Source organism: Acyrthosiphon pisum, chromosome A3 (assembly GCF_005508785.2).
Source record: "Acyrthosiphon pisum isolate AL4f chromosome A3, pea_aphid_22Mar2018_4r6ur, whole genome shotgun sequence".
NCBI lineage: Eukaryota > Metazoa > Arthropoda > Insecta > Hemiptera > Aphididae > Acyrthosiphon > Acyrthosiphon pisum.
The window spans coordinates 33,440,514-33,464,507 of record NC_042496.1 but is presented as its reverse complement, the minus strand read 5'-3'; the positions used below and the strand labels follow the sequence as shown (position 1 = coordinate 33,464,507).

At 27.7% G+C, this 23,994-nt stretch overlaps 3 protein-coding genes across 12 annotated transcripts in view; 2 read left to right on the top strand and 1 right to left on the bottom strand.

Moving 5' to 3' along the window:
- Nucleotides 1-7,448: 7,448 nt before the first annotated feature.
- On the bottom strand, nucleotides 7,449-11,428 carry LOC100574821 (Meckel syndrome type 1 protein). Of its 6 annotated transcripts, XM_008186166.3 has the most exons (9): nucleotides 11,041-11,428; nucleotides 10,653-10,860; nucleotides 10,366-10,580; nucleotides 9,349-9,559; nucleotides 9,141-9,279; nucleotides 8,673-8,807; nucleotides 8,348-8,601; nucleotides 8,230-8,272; nucleotides 7,449-8,150 (listed from the first exon to the last, which is right to left on the bottom strand). In XM_008186166.3, the coding sequence occupies exons 1-9, from the start codon at nucleotides 11,115-11,117 to the stop codon at nucleotides 8,125-8,127; spliced, it is 1,308 nt and encodes a 435-aa protein (XP_008184388.1). In that variant the 5' UTR covers nucleotides 11,118-11,428; the 3' UTR covers nucleotides 7,449-8,124. The 6 variants fall into 6 exon arrangements, with proteins under 6 accessions (XP_008184388.1, XP_008184385.1, XP_016660979.1 ...); XM_008186163.3 differs by having other exon boundaries at nucleotides 7,449-8,272; nucleotides 9,355-9,559; XM_016805490.2 differs by having other exon boundaries at nucleotides 7,449-8,272; nucleotides 9,349-9,554; nucleotides 10,373-10,580; nucleotides 11,041-11,427.
- Nucleotides 11,429-11,807: 379 nt separating this feature from the next.
- Nucleotides 11,808-19,399, top strand: LOC100162182 (serine-arginine protein 55). 5 transcript variants are annotated; one of them, XM_001949089.3, is made up of 10 exons: nucleotides 11,808-12,002; nucleotides 14,158-14,359; nucleotides 14,667-14,737; nucleotides 15,077-15,190; nucleotides 15,608-15,695; nucleotides 16,933-17,006; nucleotides 17,071-17,280; nucleotides 17,347-17,406; nucleotides 18,468-18,563; nucleotides 18,962-19,399. In XM_001949089.3, exons 2-10 carry the CDS (start codon nucleotides 14,231-14,233, stop codon nucleotides 19,047-19,049), a joined length of 930 nt encoding a protein of 309 aa, XP_001949124.1. In that variant the 5' UTR covers nucleotides 11,808-12,002; nucleotides 14,158-14,230; the 3' UTR covers nucleotides 19,050-19,399. The 5 variants fall into 5 exon arrangements, with proteins under 5 accessions (XP_001949124.1, XP_008184390.1, XP_008184391.1 ...); XM_008186168.1 differs by having other exon boundaries at nucleotides 17,350-17,406; nucleotides 18,962-19,397; XM_008186169.3 differs by having other exon boundaries at nucleotides 17,353-17,406; nucleotides 18,962-19,377.
- Nucleotides 19,400-19,512: 113 nt separating this feature from the next.
- Nucleotides 19,513-23,994, top strand: part of LOC100158742 — a 21,722-nt gene continuing 17,240 nt past the window's right edge. The window contains exons 1-3 of the mRNA XM_001952185.4: nucleotides 19,513-19,719; nucleotides 19,793-19,953; nucleotides 20,014-20,196. Of these exons, the coding sequence (XP_001952220.2) occupies nucleotides 19,713-19,719; nucleotides 19,793-19,953; nucleotides 20,014-20,196 (351 nt within the window). The 5' untranslated portion in view covers nucleotides 19,513-19,712. The remainder of the gene's footprint in view (nucleotides 19,720-19,792; nucleotides 19,954-20,013; nucleotides 20,197-23,994) is intronic.

Below are 23,994 nucleotides of genomic sequence, written 5' to 3'. Positions count from 1 at the left end.
AATGTTTTATGGAAAATTCTAATATAAATATTTGTTGGAAATTTCAAGGTTCTAGTTTTTAATTTTTGAGATACACCAAAAAAATAAAATTGATTTTTTCAAAAATTGGTTTTGTACTAAAGCCACCTATTTTTTTGTTTTTCTCGACGCTTCCTAAAACTACTTGAAATTTTTATTTTTGACTTCCCAATAATACCAACTAAATTCATTTTTCTATCAGTAAAAATGCTAATCTCCAAAATCGGAGCACTTTTAGGTATTACATAAAATGTGCCTTACAAAACAGAAAAAAAACACAGAACATTGTAAATTAAATAAATTTTTTCGATCCACTCAGAATCTAATATATTATAAATTAACCTTCCTGCGTCTTAAATTAGCAAATGTGTCAATAAAAATTGAAATATAAATATAAATTTTGGTTAGCTTAAAAGTTGGTGTTTTTTGGGGGACAAAAAGCTTTAAAGATTTTTATCATTTTCAACTTTGAAAATTGAATTTTTATCATATTAACTCGTTTAAAATGCAATACATGTATTTGACGACTAACGTCAATTAATATAAGTATGTATAGCATTACTATAATATAGCTGTATAGGTAGTGCAAATTACAGCAATTGAAGGTATAAATACATTCATCGTTCCACTCAGAATCTAAAATATATAAATGATAATTTTTTTTTCCATTAACTTGACTTTTTTACTGTATCTACAAAAGTGGGGCCTGTCCAACTAGTGAAGGCGCGGGGTCCAAGGCGAGGGCTCCGCTCGCCCTGCACTAAGGATGGCCCTGGCTATGTCAGCGCACTAATTGATTTCTCTCTCTCAGGAAGAGACGCCCAGTCCTGGACAGTGACTAAAAATACCTCCTACGGGCTGTAACACATATATTATGGTCACAATTTTTGTAAAAAAAAATTTTAATCGGATAATAGGAGATATCAGAGATATTACTCTGCTGTAGTACTCTACTATAGTAGATGTGAAGAGCACCTCGAGGTCATTTAGTATGTTACTATTACAGTACGGATGTGTTAATTTTAAATTCAATGATTGTATTATACAATGAAAACCAATTGTAGGCACAGTGGCTCTTTTAGGATTTTGCTGCCCTGGCCCCTGGATACACGATTTCTTTAATACTCACTTCCCCCCTTAGGTTTTTTTTGTAGTTTGTAGTTTTTTGTAGATACATGAAATTTTCACTGGTTGTTTATATTTCCATTTTCTATACATGATAAAATTTTCAAAATATTTTAATTTGTTTTGAACTGTTTACGGATATTTTCTGTTTCCAATTTAATTAGTTTTTTTTTCTATGAATATCAATAAAACTTTATTTGTTGAGTAAAAATACTTGAAAATTTAATACAAGGCTTCTACTATATTGTTACTATGACATTTGAAAAATATTAAAAATCCTTAGTCACAGTTTTTTTTTATTAGCATTAAAAGTTCAAAAATATGGAAAAATCACGAAAATTAGCAAATTATTTTGAGTTAAGAATTCGTAAAAATGTTTCTTTTTAAATCTAAGATTTAAAAATTTAATACAAGATTCCTCATAATATTGTCTACTTTTATCAAAAAAAAAATGTCTACAAGAAAGTTAAATTAAATTTTTATGAGCATTTGAAATTCATATTTTAACATCATTGGGTATATTTATTTGACCAATTACGAAAAAATCACGAAAATGCACAAATTATTTTGAGTTAGAAAACATTTGATATTCACTCGATTTCTCATGTAACGATTTCCTTAATTTGTTGTAATTATAAAACGAATGACTGTAGATACTTGAAAATTTAACTTTAATGTTTATATCAGCATTTTCTAAATACGATAAAATTTTGAAAATAAATTGACTCTTTTTGAGCTGTTTATGGACATTGTCAGTTTTAAATTTTTTTAGTTTTTTTTTCTATAAATATCAATAAAGTTTTATCTGTTGGGCCAAAAAGTGTAAAAATTTAATACAAGACTCATGATATATTGTTACCTACAATAGCAGTTGAAAAATATTAAAAATACATAGGCACAATTTTTTTTATAAGCATTTAAAGATCGAATTTTGATAAAATTTCTGAAATTAAAAATTGAATAACTATTTTAGTTATATTGTTATGATTGTATAATATTATTCGTGGATACTTGAAACTTTGAAAGTATAATATTATATATCTATGATCGTATCACGGTTTGTTGTTGATGTATAACGCGTTATAAAAGTACCTAATAGATATTGTGATATGATTAATTTGGAATTTATTATAGGTCAATTTATTTTTTTAATACCATATAGGTAAGAATATAATATGTCTTATACCTAGACTGACATAATATCATCTCCGCTCAGAATCGTTTTTCTTATTCAATGATATATCATTGAATTCAAATTTAATACCATCCATTATACTTATACAGTGACCAACTTGTAACCTACTGTACAGCAGTGCGACATCCACTTACCCACTTTTTTTTTTAAGACGTGTTTTTCAACGCTGATTTGTAAACTGTTTGAATTTTTTTGTGGAAACCATTATTTTGCAAGTTACAGAAATCCAAAGCTTAAGATTTTAAATTTATACGCATGAGTGCAACGTTGCGTTTATCATGTCTCTCACGATTTTTTTTTTAGATTCTGAGTGAAACGATGAATGTAGGTGTATTGATTTTACAATGATATTATTGTGTGTTTTTTTTATTTTTGTGTCTGTCATCACTTTTTAGGACAGTAAAAGTGCTTGGATTTTCTTCAACAGTACCTTTTCTGATAGGAAAGTGAATCTAGTTGGTACTTTGGGGGTCAAAAGTAATAATTTCCCAGTAGATTTCAATTGCGACGTGAAAAACAAAAGAAAAATTAAGGAAAAACGGGATTTTTTACGCAAAATCTGTTTTCGAGAAAATTGATTTTGGTTTTTGGTGTAACTTTAAAACGAATGACTGTAGATACATGGTTGTTCATATTTCCATTTTCTATACATGATAACATTTTCAAAATATTTTGATTTGTTTGAGCTGTTTACGGACATTTTCAGTTTCCAATTTAATTAGTTTTTAGATTCTAAGTGGAACGATGAATGTATTGATTTTACAATGATGTGTGTTTTATTTTTTATTTTTTTTGTGTCTGTGTACACAATAAGTAGTCGAAATAATGCTACGATTTTCAACTTCAGTATCTTGTTCGATCAGAAAGTGAATATCGTTGGTGCATTGTGCATGGTAAATTTCACAGTAGTTTTCAAAAGCGCCGGGAAAAACAAAAGAAAAATTAAGGAAAATCGGGAATTTTTACGCAAAATCGATTTTTCACAAAATTGAATTTGATTTTTGGTGTAGGTAACTTTAAAAAAAAATGACCGTAGATATATGAAATTTTGACTGAATGTTTATCTTAGCATTTTCTATACACCATAACATTTTCAAAATATTTTGATTTATTTTGAGCTCTTTACGGACATTTTCATTTTCCATTTTTTTTTTTAGTTTTTTTTCTAAAAATATCAATAAAACTTTATTTGTTGAGTAAAAAAACTCGAAAATTTAATACAAGACTCCTACTATATTTTTACAATGACATTTGAAAAATATTAAAAATCCTTAGTCACAGTTTTTTTTTATTACCATTTAAAGTTCAAAAATTGACAAAATATGGAAAAATCACGAAAATTAGCTACCTAATTATTTTGAGTTAATAATTCGTAAAATTTTTCTTTTTAGAACTAAGATTTTAAAATGTAATACAAGATTCCTTATAGGATTATCTACCTTTATCAAACAAAAAAAATGTCTATAAGAAACTCAAATTAAATTTTTATGAGCGTTTGAAATTCATATTTTTACAACATTTGATATTCACTTGATTTTTTACGTAACGATTTTCTTATTTTGTTGTAATTAAAAAACGAATGACTGTAGATAATTGAAAATTTCACTGAATGTTTATATTAGCCTTTTCTATACACGATAAAATAATTTGACTCTTTTTGACCTGTTTACGGAAATTGGCAGTTTTCAATTTTTTTAGTTTTTTTTTTCTATATATATCAATAAAGTTTTATCTGTTCGGCTCAAAAGTGTAAACATTTAATACAACGCTTCTGATATATTGTTACAATAGCAGTTGAAAAATATTAAAAATACTTAGGAATAATTTTTTTTTTTTAAAAGCATATTTAAAGATCGAATTTTGACAAAATTTATCAAATTTAAATTTGAATAAATATTTTGTAGTCAAAAATTTATAAAATGTTCAACTTTTATATCTAAGGATTGAAAATTTAAAACAAGATTCCACATAAATATTTAATTCTGTTACCATAAATTCTAAGAAATACATAATCACAGTTTATTTTTATAGTCATTTTAAGCTCAAATTTGGACGAAATTACATATTAACCTGGAATAACTATTTTAGTTATTTTGTTGTGATTGTATAATATTATTTGTGGGTACTTGAAACTTCTAAAGTATACTATTAATTATTATATATCTATGATAGTACTAAGGGTTTGTTGTTGATGTATAACGCGTTACCTAATGGATATTGTGATATGATTAATTTGGAATTTATTATTTATACCTATTTTAGGTCAATTTTTTTTTAATACTATAGATAATTATACCTATAATATGTCTAATACCTAGACTGACAAAACGTCTCCGTTCAGAATCGTTTTTCTTATATGTACAGTGATATTATATCATTGAATTCAAATTTAATACTATCCATTATACAGTGACCCACTTGTAACCTACTGTACAGCAGAGCGATATAATCCACTTACCCACCTTTTTTTTTTTTTGAAACTTACGTTTATACGTCACCCTCCACCTCCCCTAAAGGTTTGCTATTTCAGGTCCGGGTGGTTTGGGAGTCGAGTCCCCATCCAACAGGAGGTCCGCAGGACCACGAGTCTGGCGACCAGAGCCGGCAGGCGGAGGGAGGTCTCTTAAGTTTGACGATTGGAGTCATTATACTTGTGTTACTTTTACTGACAAGGTTAAGTTTATTTGTTAGGTCATCCGTCATAAAAAAATCCAAGTAGCATCCTGTCACTAGTCAGTAAACAAAACGACCAATGTCCAATGCAATAAGACCTTATCTTAAAATAGGTATTTATTGTTTTTATATTTAAATATTATTTCTGGTAAATTTAAGTTTTTAAATGTACATCATCATTCATCAAACTTACAAGAAATATTCGAATGCAATTTGTTTTACTTATGTGTGGGTGAAGACTGAAGATAACTTACAAATTACTGTAGCCTGTAAGCTATTAAATATATCACTTGTATAATTTTATCATTTTTTTATATAGCCATGTATAGCCTATATAGGTACTAGGTAGGTACGGACGTCGGACCTCTTGTACTGGCATTACGATGTTACTAATACCATAGGCCAAAATAAATGTTTAGTTTAGGTACAGACAAAATTATATAGGGTTAGGTAATAGGTAGGTATTCAGCGACAAACGCGTGTTATCAGATACGGAGATTAGAATAGCTTTATATCAAAATATTAATAAAATGTTTTGTTGCCTAAATCTATTGTAAATGTTTTTGATAAAAAATGCCCAAAAATACGATAGCCTGTGGTCTGTCCGGATATGTGTCTTCAAAATAAACCACGATTTTAAGGAATTTCGGATAAATTTGAAATATGGTTTACGAAAAACTTATCCGAAATACGGTATTATGGTACTCAATTTTCAAACATCAGATATACAATTTAAAAATCTAATCTATTATTTAAGCACAAAATAGTTTGCCAATTTTCGCGATTTTGACAGCATTTGAAATTCTTACACTTATAAAAAAGAATTCCGATAATGTATTTTCAATATTTTTTAATTATTCATGGAAAAAATTGTAAGGAATCTTGTATAATATTTTCAAGTTTTTTTTCTCACGAACAAATATTATTATTTTTTGGACTTTTAGGATGGCATTGAATGTGCACTAAATGGCGATCAGATTGTCTATTTTATAATTGTTCAAATTTAAGAATACGAATTAGAAGAAGAAAACATTTTTATTATTAATTCGTGGTTGTCGATATGCGAATGTGCTGAGGCTGACCGTAAAAATTTGTTTCAATGAGTGATGACTGTGTCTGAGTGAGTGGTAGTCACGGTCACGACTAACTACACCCTATCCATCATAAATCAGTCACACCAGCCATTCTGACTTAGGGACATTTTTCTTGCAGTGGCGTCATTTCAGTTTTTATTAGACTAGGGTAACTTTTCACGGCTTTTCCAAATCAAAATTTTTTCCCTCAGATTCTCATAGCATAGTGCCATAGTGGTTAAGGGTGTGTGTGTGTGTGGGGGGGGGGGGGGGTGGTAAATTTGCCAACTTAAGGTTGATATAAAATATACTCCGGCCCACGAGAGTCCATACGTAAACCGCGCATTCATATAGTAATACGTAACGTCTGTTTTCTCCCACCATGATGCCATTCCCACTATTCGGCGACGTGCCGATGCGCAGTGACGGACGCGTTCTGACATATGGACTCTCGTGGGCCGGAGTATAGGTATAAATACTAGACTGGGGCATATGCCCAAGTTTCCCCACCACAAATGACGCCACTGGACTCTTGTCTCATTCTGATATCAGATTTGTAGTAGGTATATTGAGTTTTAACGATTTGGTTAATTTAAAAGTGAGGGTAATCGGTAAAAAAGACGAAGGAAAAACACAACAACCAAAAAGGAACACGGAAAAAAAGAACAATTAAAAAAAATTACATATATATATACTAGTATAAAATATTAATTATCACAAAAAAAAATTATTAATATTAATCATGCATAGGCAATACTGTAAACCTACAAAAAGCTAAAAAGTCAATCTGTCAATAATCTATGACTATATATTCACATAAATGTTTGCTTCCATACGAAACATTTTATAAATCATTTGACATACATTTAAACAGTCTTGTAATGATGTAAAGTATTTGAATAAATGTATTTAAATATTTTTTTTATTCAAATACTATTTTGAAATTTTAAATATTTTTTTAAAATATTATTTGAATACTTACTCTGAATAATTTTTTTTGTATTTTTTTATTCATTAAAAAATTTTTTTTTTTGAAATTGAAAAATAGTTTATATTTGTGAAAAATACATTTTTTGTTTAAAAATTGTGCACATTAAAGGTTGTAAACAATAGTTTAACTCTTTGAATGAAATATGTATGATGGACCCACCAACCATTCTAAAACTGATGAATATTATTTTGGGAAAAAAATATATTCTAACAAGTATTTGATAATCTTGGTGAATATTTTAATTATTTTTTTATTTTTATTAAAAATGTACAATAAGAAATGATGATGATATAAATTGTAAGAGGCCTGTATTACATACTTGTGATACATAACAAGGAATTATTTAATGGTTTATATGAGTTGAAATATAATATTTTCGCAAAAAAAAACAATCTTTTATTTTTTAAATAATTTGCAGAGTAAAACATAGAATTTTTAACTTATGAGTGAACCACAGTTTTTTAAAGTAGCCTACTCTGTTACTACTTATCTTATATAGAAATGTATGCTTATATTATGTTATACATTAAATGAGTTATATTGTATACTATATTTTATACTGAGGATATTCATATATTTTCAGAAATATATTGTGCTTTTAAATATGAAATTAAAAATATTTATAACTTTTTAAAAACAATAGAAAATTTGCAATAAAATAATTGTATAATATAAGAATTATTAAAAATATATATGTATTTTTACAAACAAATATTGACCAATAATTTAATTTATATTTTATATAAGAAGATAACCAATAATAATTAAAATGTAGTGAAAACACTATGCCTCAACTTGGCATTATTCTAAATAATATGAAAATATAATTTGAGCCATATTATAGAAGTATAAATATTTTTTTATTAAAAATATATATGTGTTTGAACCTTAAACATTGACTAGAGTGAATTTAATTATTTTATAATTAGTAATAACTTAGTTTATAAATAGGGATTAATTATGTGATGGACTTAATATTGGCTGGCAAGCTAAAAGCATTCTCTGTCTTGCTCTTTTGAAACTAGCCATTACATTGTTGACACTTTTTACTAGCGCTTGAGCAGATACAATGTCACTAGGATTAATATTGTTATCAGTATTATTAATGCTTTTACAACGCTGCATTAGATTACTTAATGTAATATCCAATGTACCTCTATGTTCTACTTCCATTCCAAATTTACTCAACAACTTTTCCTAAAATGTATATAAATATATTATAAATCAAAGTCAAGTAAACATTAAAATAATAATATAATAATTATAATTTACATTGAAATTGGTGGGTACACTTATATAATTAGGTTCAGCCAACTTTACAGTTCCACCAATGAAATATCTACGTAAATTATCAACACAACTTCTAGATTTTGGTAACCACGCTTCTAATTTAATATTGTTTTTATATGATTTTGGTGTAGAGAATTTCGGAATTTGATATGATGCATATCCTTCAACTCGTTCTTTGTTCCATGAATCAATTGAATAAATAATAAATGTTATAAATGCAGAGTTAATATTTTGATCTAAAATGTAAAATAAATACAATATAAATTATTATTTAAAATCATATTGTTCAATAATCTATACATTTTACCTGTAGGCTGATCAATTGTTTTTGGTAATACTACTGTAACATTGAATAGATGTGAAAATATAGATGTCTTATTGTTATTTCGTCGACATGTATGAGTGGTTCCACTAAGTGAATTAGTATTAGCACATTTCCATCCTATTGAACATAATTTACACAAATTATTTTCAGTTTTGAAGTGTATTGATAAAATATATTATTTTTTATTCCTAAAATAATATAGAAATAAAGACTAAGTATAAAGTTTCTTTTATATTAATTATGTCAAGTGTCACTAATGGGTGGCTTATTACTCCAAATATGCATGTAAACTTCATTCTATCATCAAAAGAAATCATTGTTTTAAAAAGTATAGATTGTGTGTATATCTTGATGTAAAAAAAAAAAAATTATAACAGCCTTGTTTTTGTGTAAGATTTAATTTTAAAGTTCAATGATTAAAATACAATTTTGCTGGGTTTGAAAATTTACCTGAAGGAAGATCAATAAAATAACGAATAAATAAATTGTCATATTCAAATCCACTAGCAGAAGTTATTTCAGCAAATATTTCAATAGTATCAGTCTCTGGTATATAAAAGTCATAGTGATCGAATTTGAGTAGATGAAACTATAACAAATAAAATGTATTTACTACTTTATTTATACATTTCAAAATAAATATTTAATAATAATTTACATTTACAGTATCAGCAATTAGTTCTAGAGATTCATTTGATAGATTTTCTATCCAAAATCTGTACTCAAAACATGAATCTTTCACTGTACTAATTGGAAGTATATATCCTGAACAATTGTTAGTCGTAAAATTAGGAAATATTGTCATAATATGACTGTTTGGATTCCAATACAATGAAGCTAACACAAGATTATTTCCTTCATTTTCTGTACTAAAATAATTACAAGCAAATTAATTAATTTTTAAATTAATAAATTAACTTTACATTAGTTAACTAGAATAAAATAATTAGGATATAAGATAAAGGGGATTCCGGAAGAGGTAATTTTCTGTCTTTATCTAATAAAACAAGAAAGTATAAACAATTGATTTAATGATATTTACTTGAGATCAACTTTCCTGTATTTTTTATGTAATCCGACTATAACCTTAAAAGTTGTATTAAAAATTAAAAATCTGGGAGAGCCAATCTCAAGTAAGACTTTACAAAAAATTAAAATGTGCTTGAAGAGTTTTCATTGCTTCACTACATAAATTGGTAAATTAGAATGTTGTATGTGTTAGACAAAGAGAAAATATAACATTTTCAAATCTCTTTAAGAGGACGTTCCAATTTGTTGTCTCTATCTTACAAGTCCGTAACATAGCAAATTGTAGGCTCAGCAGATCACGTTTAGCTCTGTTGGTTTAAAAATTAGAGTACGTATTAAGATGTACAAACAATTTAAAATTTTGAAAAACTCATAACACGCTTTAAAATAATTAAAATATATTAAAAATTATTTCCAAGATAATAATCTTATCTTTAAATTTTATAAGAGGTCAATTCATTTTAATTTTTAAATTAACAGAGGTAAGCGTGTTCTGCTGAACGTACAATTTGCAATGTTACGGATTTGTTAGACGGATACAGCAAATATTGGTGCAACATCTTCTTAAATCTATTTTTTTTTTAACTATGTGACATGTAAATTATTCATTGAAAATTTGACATTAATCTTTACATAATTCTTATACCCATTACTTCCAAGGTCAAGAAGAACATGCATTATTTGATTGAAATTTGGTAATCTATTTTGCAATTTTGAAATGTCAGATGGTGAATTATCAATAACGTTTTTAGTAAAAAAATGTACATTTTTTTTATGGTCCTTCATTAAGCTCATTTTCTTAAATGATTCAGTGAGTGAACTATCATGACTCATAATATCATGCAGAATTGTACGACCATTCTAAAATATATAAAGTTTACATCATTATTACATATTAAGTTAGGTATTTGATTTTAAAAATTAAAACCTTACGTGTTGCTGATTAAATTCGGTTTTCAAATGGCTATCTAAAAGTTTTCCTTCAATTGATGAAGACGTTTCTTCTAAATCATTTTGATCTTGTGGCTCATCTGATGTTTTTTCCATCCAATGAAAAACTTTTTCTATCCTTTTTGTGTACTTTTTTTCGATCTCAGTATTTTTATGGTGAAATGAAGTACGGGATATTTCTAAACATATTCTGAATATAAAATTAAACTAAAACGTTTATAATATTCTAACCAACTGTAAAGTTCCGTTCAAACAAAAGTAAATTAAAGTTACATTAGATTTGGATATTTGACGTTGATTGAATAATATAATAATCCAAATACAACAATAATTAGGTGTACACTATTGAATGTATGATATACTAAATTACCTGAAACTAAAATGCTCTACTGAGCCTTCACATCTGTAGCTACCTACATCATAATCTAAATCATCTTTATTAGACATTTCTCTTTCAATTTGGGTCTTAAATGAAAAGGTTTACAGAAATTATGAATTAAATTTGAAGAATGGAACAATACATTGTTATTGTTCTGGCTTTATCAAATTCGATATTCAATATCCTTCTCTGTGACTTTTAAGCTTTTAAGTGTAAATTCAATATTATATAATATTGATATTCTACCAATAGTCAATAATTCAGTACTCCAAAGTCAGAATTTGACACATCATGGTTTTTAAATGTTGATATTTGAATTAAGCATTAAGTAATAACAATTTTACAATTTACTATATTTTTAAAATTACAATATTATGTCAATGTTTGTTTATTTCGATATTAAAATTCAAAATATCAAATGTAAATTGAATATTGAATATTGACAAAATATGATGATAATTATAAGTTATTACTACCATTAAAGATAGTATCGTCAACGATGATTATCATTTATCAGCATACGATACACGATTAAAGATAATAATACGCCCAATAATCAATAGTGTTTTTATGTCTTTAACTCCGGTACATAATCAGTTACGGTAACAACCAAAATACCGTTTATTCGTTTTTTTTTCATCCAAGTACTTTCAGGAAAAATACCATAATGGCTCAATCCCATTCGTGTAAATATTTAGAAGCTCTTTGATATAAACATTTTACAACATTATTAACGTAAAGCGCATGCGCTTTATTGTTTATTTCCATGTACTCAAAAGAACGCTTGGTCGCCGACCGTCGATCGTCCATGCTCCGCCATTTTGTTACTTATTATTTGTTATTGCGTCGTGTGTGAGTTAGTACCAAATTGCAATTTTTTATTCATTTTGAGTTTGATAAATTTGATTTATACTGTTCCTAATTTATTTTATTACCCACCGCCATTTCTAAAGGTTTGTTTTTACTATTTTATTGATGTATCTACGAATTACAGTTGTTTTTGTATTTCCTTGCACATGTGTTTTATAACAGTTAGATTTGGCATACTATCCGTATGGTACTCTCATTGAATGCTTAGCTTGCGTATTTCACATTAACACAGTATGTTTTTATTTCTAAATATTTTATTCCAATGTTTAACAGACACTTATTTTACATAATATCTATTCCATAGACGTCATCCTAAGTTCGATACCTAGCTAGTTTTTATATATATGATATATTATATATCTATATAGTTTCTGAGCACATTAGCGTTACCTACCCTTTTAACGAACATTTAAATACAAACTTGTTCAATGTGTAAAGGTTTTAATAACTTTTTCAGTACATATATATAATTTAACATAATAAGTACGTATATAAATTGTATTTTTGTTTTTATAAGTATGTATTGAAATAAACGTTAGTGAGTAACACTTCAGTATCTGGGTATTACACAATTTATTGCTTCAAAGTAAATTTTATCCACTAAACCTTGATTATTTTAGATACTTCATAAACAACAAGTTACTGATAATTTTGTTACCTACATATTTTATATTGAATAGCTTACCTACCTATATTTTCCTGTTATTATCTAAAATCACTTGTCAATTAATTATTTACATACTTATTGAAGGCATTTAGCCATTAGTCATTACCAATAATCTTTATAATTAGTTATGTAATGCATAACCAATGTATTAGTGTAATATCATATTATAATATTTAATGCAAATTCTAATTATATTTAATTTCACTGTATTGAAGCAGATCTTTTCCGTTATTCTGGTACCTATATTTTAACTCATTTTCTAATTGTTATGATAAAAAATACATGTTAACTGCTCTTATAGTAGGAATGTCTGATGGTATATAGTAAATAGTTATAAAATTAAATTAAATCACATAATATCCCAGTCGATCAGTATAATAAACGACATAATTAACTTTTAATTTCAATTAGGTAATTAAATTAAATTTTTAGCCACCATGTATTTTGTTAATCAACTATTTCTCATAGGTTTGACAATTTATTTTTTTCAGTCTGGCGTTTATATTACTTATTTTGGGATAAGCTATAGAAAATAAATTGTTTGGTAATTCTAGATAGCTAGTGCCTAGTGGTATCCTTTTGACCACTACCTTATAATTAGTTTTTCCCCTTTATCTATAAAAATTTAGGTTAATTTTCAAAAAGACAATTAAGCTTCTTGGATACCAACTGGTTTTTGATATCCAACTTTTGATATCAAGGTATTAATATTAATAATATTTTATTTAATAAAAAAAAAATGTGAAATATGTGTAAAAAAATAATTGATAGATACTGCTGATTAATTTTTGAGTTACATTACAGAATTTATTTTTTGTTTCATATTGTAGTTTTGTTACTGTGACTTATGTTTACCTACTTAATCGTTTTATGTATTGACTTTTAATGTAATAAATTAATAACAATATAATTCTTTTCTCTGCCAATTTCTAATTTATTTTTGTCTCGTTTTTTAATATACCTATCACTAATATATTATATATAAAACCTTTGAATCCCAAGGACTTCCGTCGGCGACACCACTAAACATTATGTAAAAAGAATGTAAACAAAATTAATTAAAAATTATTACTTTCTTTGTATGACTAGCTTTCTTTTTATACAATTCAATTTTCTATCATGTTAAAGTATTGATTTAAGAATATACTTATGGATGAACACTTTGCACCTGTACTGTTGCACCTATGTGATGGTACATTTACAGTTTGTTGCTATTGACAGTAATAAAATTGGTATCTGGGTTTTTTTTTAATAAACTATTTTTGTATTTTTAATTGAGGGTTAAAAAAATATTTTGTTAAAATGTATATCTACAAAATACGGCTGGATTAATAAAAATTAATGATAATTTTCTATGATATACATTATACAGGATCTAACAGAAAGTCCTGAAATATGCAATAACTTATGTTCTAATCAATATTTTATTGGTTTTTATTTGAAACCCTGTCATCTCTGTATATATCTTATTTAAAAAATTATACTCTTTAATAACCTTACAACGAAAATTGTATGATTACAATACATTCACTTATTTGTGTGGCTTATAATATATGATGTTTATATGGTAGTTGTTATCAGGGGCCTATTCAGCTGTAGAAGTTATATCTAAGCATTTGGTGACTTACACCTAAAGAGGTCAAAATGAGTAATGGCACTAGGGTGTTTGTCGGCGGCCTGTCTCATCGCGTTCGCGAGAGGGATCTCGAGAGGTTTTTCCAGAAAATTGGCAGAGTCAAGGATATTGCTATGAAGAACGGATATGCTTTTGTGGTAAGTGTACATTTTTTTTAAAATTCATTTTTAGCATGGGGAGTGGTTCAAGAATATATATTGGTCATTTGCCTTATGGTGTACGAGAAAGGGATGTAAAAAAGTTTTTCAAAGGATTTGGCCGTATTAAAGAAATATTGCTTAAAAATGGATATGGATTTATTGTAAGTAATCTTAAGTGTTCGGTATATGCACAATATTCATTAATACATACCAATACAAAATAGGTAATTTAGTAATTAAAGTGTTTTGTTTGTAGTGTTACGTTCCTTTTTATATATTTTACTTATGCAAAATAATTCCATAGGAATTTGATGACTACCGTGATGCTGATGATGCAGTATATGAATTGAATGGCCGTGAACTCAATGGCGAAAGGTATAATCTTTTATTAATCAAATATAACTTAGTGTTCTTATAAGTTTAGTATCTTATTATTTTATTTTGTCATTGTTTTTCTAATTTTTATTACTACTTACTACTCAAAAATCTAATGTCATGTGCATAAATAAAATGCCCTTATGGCGGGGTTGTTTAAAAATTGATTATTTATTTATGGGTCCACTAAAATTTAATGGATTTCATCATGGACCACTAAATCATTGTTCAGGGACCATTGGCTCACTATTGATGCATTTAATCAAACTAATTTACAATAGAATAGTTAATTTATATTATTTAAATAAATAAAAATCTACAATCAACACACTTTTATAGAGTTTCTGTCGAACGAGCTCGTGGAACACCAAGAGGCAGCGATGTTTGGCGTGGTTCAGGGCGAGGTGGTGATTTACCACCTCCTCCGCCAAGGCGACCTCGTCGTGATGCTAGGTATGTATTAATTAATTTAATTAGACGGAACATATAGTGGATTAGACATGAGATGTGTGTGAGATTTTAAGAACAATGGTAGTATATGATGGAAAATAATTTTGTCCTGTTCCTGTGCAATTGTATCAAAAGCCAACCAGATTAATATGTTTACTATGTTTTTGGGTATTTCATTATTAGTATTGTTCATATTTAATAGTTAATATTATGAGTGATTCTTAACCCGTATGCCACTAACTGGCCATATCTATACTCTTAAATTATTGAAAATTTGAAGCATCCATACAAATTATAGTATGTAGGGTGCTGCAAACAAGTAAAGGCTACTGCTGCTTTAAATGATAATAATTTAATGAACTCCATATTCAAAAATAATATTTTATTGTTGGTTTGTATAAATGTTTTTATAATTTTTAGGGATGACAGAAATGATAGGTATGGTCCACCAACAAGAACAAATTATAGATTAATTGTTGAAAATTTGTCAAGTCGTGTTAGCTGGCAGGTAAGAAATCATATAGATGTTAATTTGTATTATTTAATAATTATTTATTTAGATTTGTTTCAATTTGATGTTTTAAAATAATTTTTTGTTTTGCCATTTGATAATTTTGGAGATTTATCTTTTTATTTGAATGTCTTCTGAACTTTTTTTCACATATGGTTTGTTTTTGTGAGGTGCTGATAAACGTTCAATCAATAATATTATCTGAGGAAAGAGCCTGCAATTCTCATAAGGTTTAACAATATTGTAATAAATAGCTCTGCTATCTAAAAGAAATCATAAAACTATTTTGCCGTTCACTTTATTACCCAATTATAACAAAAATAATAATTAATATTAGTAATTAATTGTGTAAGTTATATACTAATATTTATTTTTAGTATCATAAAGTGAATGGTGGTCTAAGTTTGTTTTGAGAAAACAACTTAATTTTAATCGTAATAAAAAAAAAAATTAAAATACAAAAAAAAAATGAAAAAAAAAAATGTAATATTATTTTTCTAAAGAGCCACCACAATGTGTTGGGTTCGATCGATGTCCATACCAATGACATTAAACGCTTGATCGTTGGCCGATAACATAAGAGTGGCACTATGAGGCACATAGGCCACAAAAGATCACAGTACGATATCACACATTCCATTCCGGGCCTAGGATGATCGGCCTAACCACCAAAGGTGTTCCCAACCATACAAGCCGATCAGCTGCCCAATTTGGTTAACCCCCCATTCATGTCGCCCCACACATGGTCCGAGACCGAGTCGCTTTTCAATACCATTCCATGTGTTTAAGAGGTATGTATTTAAATAATAACATAAACAATGTTTGGTATTTGTTAGGCTATTAAAATAAATTTTTAAACAATATTATTTTCAATATATAAAAACAAATTAATAACAAGTTAAGGATCTAGAAGATGCAGTAATGAAAAAGCAATTCTGTATCAGTCGTCAAAACAACAAGGCCACACGATCATCAAAAGCACTAAAATCAAAATCAACGTAATCCATTATGTGTAAAAACTTCTTCAGTTCACTAACAGCAAATGAGCACTTCCCATCATTATTCATTTTCAAGTGAAGTCTTCCGAAAACAATCCCATTTTAAAATCGATAAATTGTACTTGGCGTAGAATTATTAATTTAGTAATAAGAATATAATTTATATGTTTAATTGTATATTTATGATTACATAATGTTCTATATTTTCTTATTCTTATTAATTTGTTTGGATATAGGATTTAAAGGACTTCATGCGCCAAGCTGGGGAAGTTACTTATGCTGATGCACATAAACAACGCAAAAATGAAGGGTGAATATTTGAATAGCATAAAATAGTATATTAGCATAAAATACATTATTTTTTTTTTTTGCAGTGTTGTTGAGTTTGCATCTTATTCGGATCTTAAAACTGCATTGGACAAGTTGGATGATACAGAATTGAATGGACGTCGCATAAGACTCTTAGAAGACAGAAGTAGTAGTCGCGGTCGTGGTGGAGGCAGACGCAGTCGTAGTCCTTCAAGTTCTCGTTCTCGTTCAAGATCCAGGTCTCGTTCACGTCGGCGTGTACGCTCTCGTTCAAGGTGAAATTTAATGCTTAAACTAACTTATTTTAACATTTTTTATGTACCATTATTATTTTTGATTAGAAGTAGGTCACGAAGCCATTCCAAGTCAAAGTCTGAGTCTCGTTCAAAATCTCCTTACAAGTATGTGTACTACTAATTAATAATAAATTGTATTCTTAATTTAAAAAGTATCAAATATTAAAAGGATATGATACCCGCATGTGGTGTCTTTGTTTTATAAGTATGTATTAAAGTGAATTTTACGCTTAGCAGAACACATGTAGCTCCGTAAGCTTAAAAATTAGAGCGAAGTGGTGACCCCTTATAAAATTGAAATATAAAACTATTATGTAGGCAACCTCTTAGGCTTTTTAATATATTTTAATTTTAAAGCAGGTAATGAGTATTTTTATATGTACAAACAATTTACAATTTTAATATACTCTACCTCGTGTTGAAATTAAAATATAATTAAAACCCAAGAGGTTGCCTAAATAATATTCTTTCCTTAAGATTTTATAAGAGAACCAGTTCACTCTTATTTTTAAACTAACGGAGTTACACGTGTTCTGTTAAGTGTACAATTTGCTATGTGATGTACTTGTAAGACAGACAACACATGCAGGTATCACATCCTCTTAAGTTAATAATGGAATTATTATACATTTATTTTATTTTACCCCTACCGAGTTTTGGACTAATAGTTTTGTTTTGAATATAAATAGTTTATACATTAAATTGTTGATCTTGAATGAGTTATAATTTATATTATTAGACTAATATTAGTGATGGAGATTTCACTCCAAAAAAATTTTGGTAATAAACCGAGTTAATTTACTGCATTTATGGTAAAATTGGTAAATTTTTATTAGAATTCAATTTATAGTGTACCTGAATTTTTTCATAATATTATGTAAAGAAGGCAAGATAAATATTAGTATTTAATTCCTTTATTAAAAATAATTTTGACAATGGCTTGTTTCAAAAAAATAAATCAGTCATTATCATTTAAAAGAATTCCTGATTTGTATTATAATCTTTATATCTTGATAAAAAATACAAAAGCATTTAAATAAAGTGGTCACTTATAACTATTTGAACAGTAAAAAAATGTAGATTGTAAATTTTTTCTGGTAATACTTTACATGGTAAATTTACGAGCCTCATCACTAGTTAATATTATATTTCATGTTAAAATTTAGATCACCAGCTCATTCCAAATCGCGTTCCCGTTCAGGATCTATAGATAAAAAGAGGTCTCAGTCACGTTCACAATCAATATCTAATAAGCGTATTAAGTAAGTCTCATACACTAAATTAACACATTTAAAATGTGTGTAAATTAATTTATTATTTGTGTTCTATTTTATTTAAAATTTTTATTTTTGGAAGTTTTGATATAATAGAAAGTTACATAAATAAAATGTTTACCTCCATACTCTACAAATACATGATAGGTATCTTAAATACATACAATTAAACGTGTTATGTATGAGTTGTATGACAATGTGTGTGTTCAATACCATGTCATAAAAATCATAATTCATTGAAAAGTTTGAACTATTCTACTATATCATATTTCATAAATATTTAGCTTATATCTTAAATGTTTATCTACTTGTTGTGGTGTTTGTTCATAAATACTATTTTGTTTATTTACTTAAGTGTATCCACTTAAAATATGTTTTTATTTTAGGCGCGATTCACGTTCACCTGATGAAAAATCTCGCTCACCATCAAGAGAGAAGAATGGTGATGCCAGTCCACAGTCAGGAGATGATTAGAGATGCACATTGAATCCTCTATTATTATAATTTTTTTTTATAACAATTCAATCTTTTTCTATCCAGTTTAACTTAATGTACACGTAATCTAACCATTTGACTAGGTCATATTTATGTTCAATGCCGTAGAGATAAAGTACCAATTATCGATTTTACAGAACATTTTGTATTTGAGACTTAAGATTACTTTTGAAGAAACATTCATAAATGTTTGACAAAAAACCATATTCATTTACAAAAAAATGAATAGAATATGTTTATGGTATTCTTTTTTCTTATAAGTTCTAAAGTAATCACTTATTTTATTTGTATGATGTGTGTATGAAGATTATATACTTATATCTAAGACATAATGTGTTCTATAATGATTAATTAATGGTATTCCCTTCCATTACACTGATAAGATTATGCACAATAATCTTACCTTTCCTACCGGGTCATTATTTTAATACCTCAAGGTGGGGTCAGTTTCAAAACTTGTTTTTAATAAATACCTTCTATAGAACCAGTTATTCAGCTAATAGTGAACAAGGTTCACTTGGCAACTGCCAAGTATTATTTACTAAATTAATATATTATAGTAGTTATTTTATTCAGTTGAACTTATGCATACTATTGTGTGTCTTATAACTTTTTAAAATTCATAAGATACCTTTGGATACAATGAAAGGCAAGTGCTTAATCTATTAACTCAGAATAACTTATTCAATTTTTAAATACAATATTTTTACTTTTGATTTTAGATATATTTTTTTTTATTGTTTGTTCGGTCTTGGCTGTAGTGGTACTTTCTGCTACCACTAAATCTCAAGTTAATGCTAATGCAAAGGACAAATTACTTACTCAAAAAGTGTCCGATAATAATGTACCAGATTTTCATGCTTTTAATTGGAGACTATGCAAAGTACTTATGCAATTTTAAAGTGATTATCGTTATAATCAAATTAATTTTCTCAATCAATAGGCTTTGCACGATGTTGAGAAGAATAATGCAGTTATATCTTCTATAAGTATTAAGTTGGTGCTGTTGATGCTATATGAAGGAGCTCTAGGAAATACAGCTAAACAGATAGAACAAGTTGTTGGAATAAGTGGTCATAAGCAAAATATAAGAGAACGTTATTCACAAAAATTGCAATCATTACAAGTAAATTGTTGATTTAACATGATTATTACATCTTAAATATTCAAATAACCCAACTTTTTTATTTTGAAATGAAATGGTACTAATATGTAATGTTTTTTAATCAGTTAACACTTAGGTAATATTCAAAAAAGAAATTTGATTGCTATTTTTCAAATGTTTAATTATAACATAATACTCCGCCACTGACCACTGTCAATGCAATCTAATACTGTACCCAAGGTGAGGGATGCGAGAACAAGTCTCATTCTGTACTATATTAATTTAGTTTGAGATAGAATTGTTTAAAATAATTTTGTTAGCAAGTAGCATCAATATTCTTGTTGAAGGCCGTCTCGCACATATCTGTGGATCTGTTGTCTTCGTCTTACAAACGAGTAACTGCAAATTTACGTTCAGTAGTTCACATTTGACTTCGTTAATATTTTGATATTAGTGAATTCACTTATTAACCTATTTGTAATTGTTATCAACATATTCTATTACATTTTTCTACGATATTTTAATTTTGAAGTGAGATAATTTATAAGCGTGTGTACCTACCATAGAATATGTAGTTAGTTGTTACCTTCAAGTTCGGTACTTTGGTGTGCATGTAAGACGGAGACACCACTTACGGGTTTCTTAGGCCCTTTTGTCCTCTAAAGAGGTAGTCGTACCCACATGTGTTGTCTCCGTCTTACACACGGATGACAGCAAATTTTCGTTCGCCAGTTTCAATAGTGTGCTGTTAGTTTTTATATGAGAGTGAATTCATCTATTATTGAACTTAACCGGTTCAGTTCATCTTGGCCGACGGTTGACGTCACAAACTACACACAGTTTGTATTTACATTTTAAGATGGTAATCGTAACGTCCGCCATTGGCCAATATGAACTTGACAGGTTATAACAACATTATATGTGTTCTCTCGTTCAGTCGCTTAATTTGGTCATGTTTGTGGGGGGGATTGAAACATTTTCCTCCCCCACCCACGAAAAAAAAATTGGTTTATAGGTATCATAAAAACCTCAGTGCAACTGTTATCCGTATAATGTAAATAGGGTACATGTATAAATGCATGCGTACATTAAAATAAATAATTACATACTATTTAACAAAGTACCTACTTTTTCGAGTAGATTCGTGGAATAATCTGGTGTAGATGTAAAATACTCAAAATTGCAATCTTCAAAAGGTTATAACATTGGAATTAATTCTGACCAACAAATTCTGATTGCACCATTGTAATTAACTCGTTAAAATATACCTATTCCCTATAGGTTCCCGAAAAAATTCCCAAAAGTCGAGATAAACTGCATTATTTGAATATATTTGTGCAGTATTAAATTAGCAATCGTGATTAGTGTTGAGTGTTTATTACGAAGTAATATTATCATAGTTACAGCTACCATAGAGGATTTCGGTTTTTATTTGTTGTTTCTATAAAATATACTATACTAGTACTAATAAATAATAAGTACATAAATACAGTGACGCCGAAAGCGTATTTTTTATGGGGTGGTTCGCCCCAGTGTTTGCTTTGTGATAGTTGAATTTACCTTATAATCACGTGGGTGGTAGGTGGTGGCGGTAACTAATTTTTATACTTTGCCCCACCAAATGAAAAACAAGTCGGCGCCACTGCATAAATATGGTTCTCCGGTTAAAAAAAAATTTGAACTATCGTATTAAACCTACATATTAACACGGATGGATCGAGGAAATGAATGGAAATATATTAAAATTGAAGTATAAATATGTTAAAATTGTATTGAAAAATACATTAAGGGGATTCGATACCGACGGTACCTATCATACCGTGGTTTTTTGTTTAACACACACGCGCATAGTATTATGGACGTGTTTTTTGCAAACATATTATACCAATTGATCTAATGAAGCGATAAGAATTCTGGAAACAGATTTGAATTTGTCGTCAAGTCTACTTGAAATCGACTTTCCCACGTTTCTGATATTGTCCCCCAAATTTTTAAAAATGTCATATTCGAAAGAGTATTTAAAAATTCTGGTATTTCAATTTTTGGAGAAGTTAAAATCAAAAAAATCAAAAATGTGGGAAAGTCGATTTCAAGTAGACTTGACGAAAAATTCAAATCTGTTTGCAGAAATCTTATCGCTTCAATATATCAATTGGAATATTTGTCAAAAAACACATCTAGAATACTATGTCGCGTGTGTGTTAGACAAAATCAGAAAATCACCGAATCCCCTTAAAGTTACATAAAAATCATATATCATAAAAAATGTTAATTAACTACTTATATCACATATTAAAATATAATTAAATTAAATTGTATACAATTATAGCACCTATATAATTATAATAATAATGCTATAAAAATGTAATATTATATAAGAATGTAGGTACACCTCTTTCTTCTGTTATGACTTACTGGTGTTAAAAAGGCCTGTTTATAGTTATACACTTAACCTATTATTATACCAAAAACCGTTTGTTTTTATGTAATGTTCCTAATCAAAGTTCAAATTATAAGTATCAATATTCAATAGTAATGTCGTATAATATATATATTTATTAGTCTACTATATTTGAAAAACCGTCCAGAATGAATTCCTATTATAACAAACTAAATTTTTTTTTTAATTACCTGCTAATTACCTTTCAATCTATGATGCATAATTTATAATATGAAATATTTTATATTTATCTATAAGTACAATATTATCATTAAATTAAAATTAAATAGTAAATAACTAAATTATAGCAAAAGTCAAAAATATGATCTTCATTAAGGAACTTGAAAATTAGATATATATATTATAATATATACACTATATAGGTATGAAAGCTCTCTTCTATTTTGTATGATATATGATTTTTATGTGACTTCAATATATTTTTCAATACAATTTTAACATAATTATACTTCAATTTTAATATATTTTCATTAATTATTTTTTGGGGACTTTTTTCTTAGTGGGACTTTTTAACACGAATAATGTTCTTACCATTAAGTTTCATAATAGGATGATTCACTCTAGTTTTTAGACAAACGAAGCTAAACGTGATCTGATGGACGTAAATTTGACATGTTACGCACTTGTAAGACGGAGACAACAAATGCCGGTGTTACGTCCTCTTAATAACATTATGTTTTATTATTATGACTTTAGGCGTCATACACTAGAATTTTCGAAAAGTTGTTTTATTGTTTAATTTTTGTATATTTAATATTGGAAAATTCATGGTTTAAATATATCATGATTTTCAAAGTTTATTAAACAATGGAAAAACCGGTTTGAATCATAATATAAACTTGTTCTAAACGTACATCTTAACCCTGGTTCTAATAATAATTGTAATATCGGATTAATCAATCATCTTATTAATTTATTTAATAAGCGTTATCTACTAGTGGTTCATAATTTGTGTTAGTGGAATACATTTTTTGCAAACAAATTTGTAAGTACATAAAAAAAACTCAATATTCAGTGATGTAGCCATGATTTTTTTTCGGGGAGGGGGGCTGATCAACTTTTCTTCTTTTATACATTAAATACGTTCTAGCACAGATAGATGGCTGAAGAGTGTTAATATTTATAGTAAATTTTTAAATATTTTAAAGACAATTTAAGACTTTTTGAGCGACTATCATAGACCATTAAAATAATTTTTAAATTTTCTTAAAAGGACGTGATATCCGCATGTGTTGTCTCTGTCTTACAAGTGCGTAACATAACAAATTTTACGCTCAGCAAACACGTGTAGCTCCGTTAACTTAAGAATTAGAGTGAATTGACCTCTTTTAAATCTAAAGATAAGATTATTATCTAGG